The sequence below is a fragment of the Astatotilapia calliptera genome, chromosome 22 (genome assembly GCF_964374335.1).
Source record: "Astatotilapia calliptera chromosome 22, fAstCal68.1, whole genome shotgun sequence".
In the NCBI taxonomy this organism is placed as follows: domain Eukaryota; kingdom Metazoa; phylum Chordata; class Actinopteri; order Cichliformes; family Cichlidae; genus Astatotilapia; species Astatotilapia calliptera.
In genome coordinates this window covers 16,025,286-16,036,130 of record NC_137442.1, presented here as the reverse complement: position 1 = coordinate 16,036,130, position 10,845 = coordinate 16,025,286, and the positions used below count along the sequence as shown (strand labels likewise).

Below are 10,845 nucleotides of genomic sequence, written 5' to 3'. Positions count from 1 at the left end.
TGAACCTGTCTTCTTAACTGTATTTAATAAACTAGATCCCTTTCAAATAAATGTTTTTCTTAACATATTTCTATAGCATTCACTCTTCATGAACTAAACATAAAACAATTCACACTTTCTCTTATTGTGCAAAATATATATCTTGTGGCTTAACCCAAAAATACACCTGCACCGAGCTCACAGTTTCGGTACAGTCTAACACTTGGATCGGCACAGGCTAACAACTGGACCAACTTGGAAATTAGCTCTTTAGCTTAACATTCGCCACACACAAGACATTTATCATTAATTGCCACTGCTGTCTGTCACTTTATAACATCTGTTTATATTATCAACCACCCAGCTTACCTGTAAAAACAGAAAAATAAGACAATCAGTTCTCTTTGGCGCGCAGGCCGTACGCTGCCTCTTCGCCACTGACACTACTTCTTCTAGTGTAGCGTCAGCTACCGATGCGTACAGGACCGAGCGCCCTCTGCTGGCGGAACTTATACAACAGTAAAACTTACATTGCAGTGGCCTTACTAAAAGAAAATGTCTCTGAGCATCAAATAAAATGGGGGGCTACTATTTTCATGTCTCTGCCTTTAACATAGTGCCACAGTAGCCAACAAATTTTATTTTCTTTGGCCTTTTATTCACATATGAAAATTTAACTTTATTTATTTATTTTGCATTCTCGGTTAATTAATAAAACAACCACAACGTTCAGTTTTCAGGCAATTTGAAACTTTTTTTTTGGACACCTTAAATGTCTTTAACCCTTTAAGGCCTACTGGAGTGGGAACGCTCAGTTTTGCATAACTATTTTTAAATCCCGGTAGAAGTGCATCCACATAAACTAACGCAATTTTTAAAAATTTTTTTTTATTTTTTTGCATAGGAAACTTGAAGAGTTATACTTGCATCTTATGCATTCAGCTTGTCCTAGGTCACGTTTTCCTTCCACATATGGCTTTGCAAAAATTGCATAAAAAGCGCTTGCAGCAACAGAAAAATTATATTCCTGACTTTGCCGATCTGATCAGCTGTTCATAACACTTCCTAAGTTGGACATCAGCAGGAACGATCGCATGTCCGCCATCCGATCATTCAGTCTGACATAACTAGCCGTGTCTGAGCCTAAACTCCGCTGCAGGTCCATATATCAAATGATCACTGTGGCATTACTGAGAGTTAAAACACTGTCTTAAGTCTTTCATCTTTAATAAAATTATCAGCGTTGTTCAGGTGTAACAACTGAGTTTAACATCCAGGCATCCATGAAAACGGAATTTATGACATTTAACGGAGTTAGAAGTTAGCAGGGAGTTAGCTCGCTAGCTTCCATCTAAATACAATATAGCATGTCCTGACTGCGGGGTTTTGGAAACAAATGAAAACGTACAGCTCTGTTATCACTTCCAGCATGAATGAAGACAAGAAACTAAACAGCAGTGACGTTTGCAGGGTTACTGAAGTTGGGCTAGCTGGTATCATAGCTGGACTGGCCATCGGGCGTACCGGGCATTTGCCCGGTGGGCCGCTGGCGATTTTTTGTTTTTATGGGCCGATGGATTTTTTTTTTTTTTTTTTTTTAGGAAGGGTATATATAATGAAAGGTGTTGGATTGGCCAATTGGTCATGATCGACTCTGGGCTGGACCAATTACAGCCGAGGAGGCCGAATGCACCCGCCCCCTTGTTTAGCAATCACGTGATTTTCGCGCATTGCATGCCGGGAACTCGTGGCAAAACAATCCAAGTACCGCATCAAACGCAAGCATTTGCAGCACCGCAAAACGTTCATTCTCCGGTTCCAGTACCTTCTTGTTTTTCTTTGCCGCACAAAAAAGGAATGTACAAAACGAAGGAGAACAATGCCGGTTCGTACAAAGACAGACTCGACGAAAAGACAAAGAAAAGATACGAGGAAAAATCAAACCAGTGAAAGGGTTAGACCCTTACGAGCACACAGAGGGACAAAATACCTTAGCGTGCTGCCCAACTTTCACCACGCTCATATTTGTAATTACACGGTTCTTGGAGTGAGTGCATACACTCATGAAGTTTAGTAACTTCAGGTCACTGCAACAAGCCCAGGAACAGTTTACTGATGGATGGGTGCAGGACCTTGAAATGCACCGTGTAGAACGAAAGACCATCGTACGAACAAAGGTAAGTTTACCAGTCTCACAAATCGTCTTCATAGATACACATTCGTTAACTGTTTATTAATAGGACCTTTGAGCTCAACGGTAATTAATTAGTAGTGGAAATAATTTCTGGTAGGCATTACAGAAATGTAGCAGTGACAATAATACTGTATGCTGTAATCGCACTGGACAATTAGTGATACAAAAAAACTGTTTTATCCTGTGAATAAACGTATATGTTTTTGTCAGTGTACCATAATAACAGAAGCGAAACGCAATATCGTGTCAGGACAATTCACTATTTATGCACAATAAACAAAGGAGCATAGTGCGACAATTTCTGTTCAGCGCCAGACTTGCTTGTAACCTATATCACCAATTATGTTAAGAAAAATGACGTATTAACGACTAAAAACTCTGACCTTTGTGGGAATGCTTGGAGCAGACTAACATGTGAACTGGAGTCCAGACCATCCGTAGGCTCTTACTTCGGAAACATGGCTTAAAACATTTCTCTTCAACGATGTAATCCGATTTAAAAAAAACGACCGGCTGTTGCAGTTAATAATACAACAGCTTCTTGCCATTTTTTGTGTTTCTTTTTATCGCTGTGTAACTGAGTTCAATTGAAAGCCTGCGTGCGCTAGTACCTCTTGCCACAAGTTCCCAGAATCCTTTGCAGTTTTACCCCTGAATGACGTCACATTTTCAATCTTTATCCTGGTGGGCCGGTCTCTAGTCAAAATGCCCGGGCCGATTTTTTGTCCCAGTCCAGCCTTGGCTGGTATATAATGATGTGCTACGTGACCGCTAGCGACACAGCTATGTTAGCATAATATAAACAAGCTAACTTTTTTTCCACTGGATAAAAGTTAACGTGAGTGTTCTCGGTGGTCAGGAACAAATGTAATCGCATGGCAGGATGCTGTAAAAGGACCAAACTTCAGCCAGGAGAACAACTGAGATAATCCATCCACAATACGAGGTCAGTCATTCATATACTGCTGCATGGGCTGGGTTGGGAATCGCATCTGTAACCGGAAGGTCACCGGTTCGATCCCTGGGCTCTCTGTCCTGGTCGTTGTGTCCTTGGGCAAGACACTTTACCCTACTTGTCTACTGGTGTTGGCCAGAGGGGCCGATGGCGCGATATGGCAGCCTCGCTTCTGTCAGTCTGCCCCAGGGCATCTGTGGCTACAACTGTAGCTTGCCTCCACCAGTGTATGAATGTGAGAGTGAATGAATAGTGGTATTGTAAAGCGCTTTGGGTGCCTAGAAAAGCGCTATATAAATCCAATCCATTATTATTATTTTAAAAACTGAGCTTAAATAAATGATTAGCGGTAATAAAAGCCGAGAGAGGTCAACGGTGATCACTGACTTTTTTTTAGGAGCTTTTGAGATTAAATAGAAGAAAATACATAACATTAAACACGTTAACAACACAAAAGCCATATTAAACGCAGACTACTTTAGGCCCGGAAGTAGGATTCGTCACAACATCACTTAATAATCGGATTACCTGCCAAAACCGGAAGTGACGTTATATCTCGTGGGGAAACGTAGTTTTTTTCCCCTTCGGGCATTAATAAAGCTATACAGGTGTTTTTAAAAGTCATGTTTGACTTCATGCTTTTCTGTATAGTTACTGGGATGCTTAGAACTCAAATGACACTGTTGGAAATAGTTTATTCTGATGCACATGCTAAATTTGCATTATAATATTTATTTCGTTTATTTCGTTTTTCCTGCACTATATATAAAAAAAATGATGTATCTCAAAAAGAAAACTATGAAGACACTTAAAATGTAAATTAAATTTCCTGTGGTTGGAAACTATTTTGTGCAACTTTTTGCATTTACAGTTTTGAGAGATATACCTCTGAAATTTCTCTAACTAGAAATATGTGTAAAAAACAAAAAGAAAACAAAAACGATTTTCAATTTTTTTGTAGTTTTTTGCACTTTTATTTTCTGTTTTTTGCAATTTATGTAGTTACCATGGCCTTAATACATATTAGGGATGGGCCAATCCGATATACAGTATCGGTCCAATCCTGACCTAAATTACTGGATCGGATATCGAGGAGAAAAAAAATGTAATCTGATCCATTAAGTATCACAAAAGCACCTCAAAAAACTTGCGACATGGCATAACCCAGGTAGTGACCTTAGCAGTCGGAGCAGTATGCGTCAAGTGATAAAATGGCTGTTGTGTGCGAGACCTGTCGGCGGTCTGGAGTTGACGCTGAAAGCATCTGGAGCCTGGTTTGAAAACTTTTTTTCATATTTGTGTTAAGTTTTGTATAGAAATTACACAAAATTCAGTCTCAGGTTAAATGTGACATCCATCTTGATAAAAGATGAGTGTCATGAGAAGCCGAGTTTACATTTATTTGCACTGCTTTCCACTCTGGGTGTCTATTTATGTTAAAGCACTTTGAGTCAACTTCTGTTTTTTAAATGTATAAGATATAAATACACCACACGTGACAGTCAACACAAAACTTTTATTTCTAAAAAATTAATTAATTTAACACTATTCAACAAGCTACATACTAAACTTAGCGAATAGAAGCAAAGTATCGATCCAATTGTGCTAGTATCGATTCAATACCAATACCAGCGCAGGTATCGATGCTCTTGATATGCCTTAAATGAATATGCTTAAGTATGTCGGGGTCTTCTTCACCTGTAAAGGGAATATTAGCCAGATGCAGATTCTGCTATATCGTAACATGAAGTGGCTCTTCTAATTTCCTATTGTTACTGCATATACGTGAACAAATGTGTGCATGCCTTTGCTTAACTACCTTTTGACCAGTGAAAACTGCGCTGTCTCCTCTTCCCTATTTCTTGCTTCTTTTCCAGCAAGGTGCAGCAGCAAATAATAATGTTGGATTTCCAGTGATAAGAACTTCCACGGTTCTTGAATGGAAGAAGTTTAGGGAGCTCATCTCAAGGTGAGATACTGTAGCGACGCTGTATTTATATTCATTTCAGTACACATTGCGCCTGCTGTATTTCCCCTGCAAGGGATTTCCTGACTTTGAAAACTAGTTTTCAAGTCACATTTGCACCTAAAGCAACATTTAAATTTCATATCAATTTACACTGCAACACTTAATCTCACATATTTTAAGCTGTAGCCTCAACGCTGCTTTCCTCATAAAGAGAAATATGTTCAGGTGTTTGCTAGGCATAACTCAGCTAAAGTGGTTACAATTTCCAGTTTTCAGAAAGTCATTAAAAGTAACGAGACAATAATGAAAAACACACTTTCTTTTTTTACAAAAGCAATTAGCCTTTTTTAATTTTACATTGCATTGAAAATTTACATAATAGAGTCATACATTTTACAAATTATTTCATCATAAAAATATATTTCTGTACAAAACACTTTTTTATTCTATATTTCATCTTTTTTTTTTCTCAAATGGTGAATATTTCCAATGTCCCCCAGGCAGGAACGGCTTTAAGTCTTTCAAATCACAAGGGTCTTATTGCGGTCAGTCAGTAGGAAAAGCTTGTGGCAAAATAGACTGAAGCTTAGAAAAAAATGACCTCTGATGATGAGTGAGGGGAGCAGAGGGCGCTGGAGCAGGTGTGTGTGTTTGTATGTATGCATGTGTGCGTGCGTGTGAGACAGAGTGAAAGGGAGGGTCTCGTGGTTTTTGGTAGGCACTGTGTCAGATTCATACTGAAGAAACGGCAACAAAAGCAACAACAACAACCACAAGAGCGGTAACAATCAATCCGACCTGTAATAAGAAACGATGTCATGATAGCGATGAAGTGCGGCACAGTCACAGCATGGATAAACAAGGAAGCCGCAGCTACCTTTGCCTTTAAATCAGTAACGACTTTAAAAGGAGTTTTCTTGTCAGCTGGATGTGGTTGGCGCCTGTGGTCACAGCAGCGGGGGTTCTTAAAACAAAGTGGATGTTTTTGTTCACCCTGGCACCCAGACTCATTAAAAAGTCTAGTTATCCATCATGTGCGGGACCCCAAAACTAACAAAATTCAGCCTCTCGTTCGTGAAACCAGATTCTTCAAAAAGAAAACAACAAAAACAAACACTTTTATTCAATGAGCAACAAAGCTGCAAAACAATGACTAATGCTGATTGATACTTCTATTTCTGCCTCCTGTTAAGACCAATTAATATGGTTTACTACCAGGCCCTTCCCTCGTGATAGTTGATTTACTTTGAAAGGTTTCATACAAAAACTCAAACATCTACTCATCTCTCAGCAGTGGTTCATTTATGGTACATGAAATCATTAGAAAGGCTGATATCAAGTGCAACAACAGTGGCAGATAGGGGCAAAATATAGAAAACGTTGCAGAGTGTTTATCAAAAGGTGGCAGATCACACTGGAACAACAACAATCACAACAAAAAATAAAGAAATATATAAAATTGAGATCATATGGCTGCTTTTATGCAATATGCATGAAATAAGAAAAAGAACAAAACAAGCGTTGGCTTCAAATAGTCGAGCATTATGATAAATGGGTCAGTTCATGATTATAAATAGATTATAAGATTTGACATTCACTGAACACAGACATGCGTGTCATTAAAATCTGTCTGTTGTTGAGCAACACTCATGTTGGAGACTTGTAGTGCCAAAGATAATGCAAACCTTTAAACCTAAAGAGTCAAATGGGGTCTACTGATTTAACATGATGTGGATGTTAGAAAACGGGCAAAATAGATTGTAAGATCACCTAAAGACAATCAGGTCTGTCTGTGGTGTGATTCTGATTCACACTGAAGGCATCCTGAGTAAGATACTGAGACACGAAAGAAATCCATACGTAGGGTTCAGATGCCATGTGTGCTGTGAGCTGAATATATTTAATAGTGAATAATAGTAGCTTTTTAATAGTAGCTTTGCTGCATCACTTTACAAGAAGGCCATCAAGTTGTCTATTTAATCATATTTTCCTCATATATTGTCCTTAAAACATGTTTTGGGCTTAACAAAAAGCATCATCTATTTGTTGGTGCACCAACTATCAAACAACATCTACTAATAATATGTAATTTAAGTAGTCTTTAATTTATACACACTTTATGTGGCAACAGACACATTTAGCTGCCACAAGTGAGATATAACATCCTGGTTCCTGCAGATTAAACTGTGTATGTTTTGCAACTAAATAAAATTTATTTAAAAATTGTCATAATTCTGAAATGTATTGAAAAACAGATCCTAAGTATTGCAAGTATTTGTTAATCTCTTTTATGTTTGTCCCGTTTCCTTATATAAAATATATAATAGAAACACAATATGACATGTTATGTAACTCAAATTTGATCAATATATCTATTTAAAAACTCAATTTTGGGCAATTTTATCAGTTTTCATTGTTAATAAGCACTTCAGCCCAATTGTATGTTTTCTTTTATTGTGGCCTTGTACTGTAAGAGATGATAAAAATATCCAGAGACGGAGCTGGATGAGAGTTTGTCTATCAAACAAATGGGCTCCATTAAAAGCTCGATTTTCTGTGTTGCCATGATGACAGAAAGGTTTGAAGTATACTAGTAATCTATTATAGATTTAAAACATAACTAAATAAACAGCTATTTTTAAAAGTACAAGAGTTTTAATTCACTATTTTCTGTGTCCTCACTGCGCCAGCTAGTTCAGAAATCCCAGCTGTTACGCTGTCTTTAGCTTCACCCTTAAAATGTTGTTGGTGTGTCAGTGGAGATAATTACATATTTTTATTGTCCAACATCTCCAGTGCAGGATTCGGAAAAATGGCAAACAAGTACAAACTCTAACAGGTTTTGGAAATCTGCCACCTGTGATAAATGTAGACTAAAACCCATTTAAAAAGCATAATTGTTGCTGGCAAACCTTGCATCTCAACAGTAACGACAACAACAATACCACTGATGCTCATAATTGCCCCAGTGGGAAAGACGGTGCATGTGTGAGGGTCTTCAAAATACAGAATGAATTCAAATAAACCAGCTTAATGTTACAAAGAAACCAAAATACTGCTTGTGACTTCTGTGAATAGCACGTAATTATAATGTCTTTTATTCCGATGTTTCTTTCTTTTTTTCTAAAAACTCTGCTATAATCTGTCTTTACCCTTTAGCCTCTCCCCTGTGGTAAATATATAGCACAAAAATATAGGTGGTGAATGCTCCCGAATATATATATGCAATAGATTTACAGATCAGAAGATTCTGCAGCAGTAAGAAAGAAAGAAGATAAGCACTCTCAGAGTGCAGAATTACAGTGGAACAGTGTCCACAATTGTAGGGTTACAACCTTGTTGCCTTTCTTTTAGCCTGTCTATCAGTTCATGTCTGTCTCTGCCTCCTGTCTGTCCTTCTGTAAGCCTGTAAATCTGTGTTTAAACTGTCTGTGAAGTGGAGACATGGATGGAGCCTGCAACAGTCCGAGACCAGGCTCATCTTCTTTGAACCTGTCTGTCTCATTGCATGACTGTTAATACCACTTGTCTCTACCTGACTCTCCAGATTTTGTATGTGTACCTGTCATCATTTGTGTCTGTCATTCACCCTGTCAGTAACCTTTCCGTCCCTATGCTAGTCCATCTCTCAGCGGGCAGACAGGTAGTGTTCCCATGAAATGTGCTTTAGTGCCAGAGCTTTCTCTGTTTGTCAAAGTCTTTCTCTTTGTTAGTCCATCAGAGTCCTCTGTATCCATTTAGTGTCTTTCTGGTCAAAATCCATTTAAATTCGCAGGATCAGGAACATCTTACCTCATATTCTGTCTGATCTGATTCATTATGTAGAGGGAGGGCTGACCTCTCCCAGTAAATGATTTCAGGTTAGACAGGCTCTGATTGGCTGGGTTACAATTTCAAAATCTTCTTTTTTCTCTTAATGACTCCCTTAGTCTACTTCCAGTTCAGTTAGGGTCTGTCTCCATCTCCTTAGCCTCCTCTCTTATCCATTGGATGGGAAGAGGCAGTTTATCCTTTAGATGAGACAGTCTCTCATCCGTTCTCTAAGTGCTAGCTCCCCTTTAGACTCCTTTTAGTTTTGCTGTGCTCTAATCCCAGTTCAGTTAGGATTACAGCTCCATCTCCAAGGATGCCCTTATCCTTCGCTTAGGAGTTAGTCTCTTTTCAAAGCAACTTTCGCAACTGTCTGCTAACATTAGCCATCTTAGATCCCATTTCAATAGAAAAAAAGACAAATACTGGCTGGTAATACCAGCCTCTGGTTGTAATGGAGACAGGAGGTTGTCCTGTCTGGCTGTTAGGGTGTTGTATTCCATGGTTGTTTCAGACATAGTTTCCTCTTCACAAAGCATTAGTCCGGTTTACTGATGGTCTGCTGGTGACAGTGTTCTCTTTGTACTGTCAGTGTTGAAACCAAATAGATAGAAACAGTTTTCTTAACATCACAGTGTCTTTTATGACATCATCTTCATGTCACATCTCCCCATCTGTGGTCATTGTGATTACGTTTGTTCTTTTTTTTTTCCATATTTAAGGACCTGTTTAATACAGTCAGTTTGACAACATGTTACATATGAAAAATATTTTTTAGCGGATTATCTCTTTGATTTCCAACTACAGCTGGGCTCTGATGATGTGCGCTCTCTTTCTCCAGGCACAAGTGATCATAGATCCCACTCTGGGTCCTCTTCACAACTTTGTGTGACATACAAAATTTGGCATTGGGTTGTGATAACATGTCATGATGTCCAACTAGCAGGTCATGGCTTAATCATTAGTACTCATATTATAGATAGTGAGAGAGGTTAAATAAGAGGTTAGAGTATAATGGATGTATCTGGTTTGGAATCCAATTATAAAGAATCCGTGACCCGCTGAGTCTTGGGGTTAGAGACAGATAATAGCCAGTATGGTTTTCCATTCAGTAGTATCCCTTTCCATCTCTTGATGTTACATCTCCCATTGAGTTCACACTGGCTGCTTGCTTCTATCAAAGGCAGCAGACCTTTTGTGTTCATACTTGTTCAAATTTCATTTGCGGATACAAAATGCTTTCAGTGACGGAAACCAATGCTGGGTTTTGGTTTCAGCTGGAGAGCTGGGTTCGATTAGGTTTCTGGACTGGGAATGAAGGTCTTTTGTAATCAGTGTGCAGACCATGTCGTTCATGGTGAAGTTTGCATCGAAGCACGGAGCTTTTGTCTTTCGTCGTCTCTTACCGGCCGTGGTCCCATTGGATATCTGAGTCATTAAATTCAAGTAAGGTCAGTCGATCCTCAAACCATGGTGCATACGGTGTTTAGATTTGGATCAAACCTAACAGCCTTCCCCTCCACAGCCTTGGCGTTGGTGTTGTACATGGGGTTCTCAAAGGCGGCCTGGCCGTTGTTGTTTTCATGGACTGAGCATCCTGTGTATTGTGTTTTTGGTGTGGTTCTGTGAAAAAAACAACAAAGAAAACCACACACATAAAGAAATCATAAATACACCATTGAAGAAGCAGAAATGCTCTAATTGCCTATTCATGTTAACATTACTGAGCAGCCAGTGGACAATACAGAATGCAGTCTTGAGAGTAGAAGCATTGTAAACAAGCCTTAAGAAGGATTAGAGAGCGTGTTGCACTTTTTAGGAAGCCTAGTGAGATTCCAATCAGCTCATCCAAAACTAATTCCTTCAGCAAGCCTTTTTTTTTTTTAGATATTAACAGCAGAACAGAAGTTATTTGCATCTGTTAACAATGCGAACACA

The 10,845-nt window shown here is 38.8% G+C and overlaps 1 protein-coding gene across 1 annotated transcript in view; it reads right to left on the bottom strand.

Annotated features, from left to right (window-relative positions):
- Positions 1-5,413: 5,413 nt before the first annotated feature.
- Positions 5,414-10,845, bottom strand: part of csmd3b (CUB and Sushi multiple domains 3b) — a 94,826-nt gene continuing 89,394 nt past the window's right edge. The window contains exon 58 of the mRNA XM_080296630.1: positions 5,414-10,530. Within this exon, the coding sequence (XP_080152756.1) occupies positions 10,371-10,530 (160 nt within the window). The 3' untranslated portion in view covers positions 5,414-10,370. The remainder of the gene's footprint in view (positions 10,531-10,845) is intronic.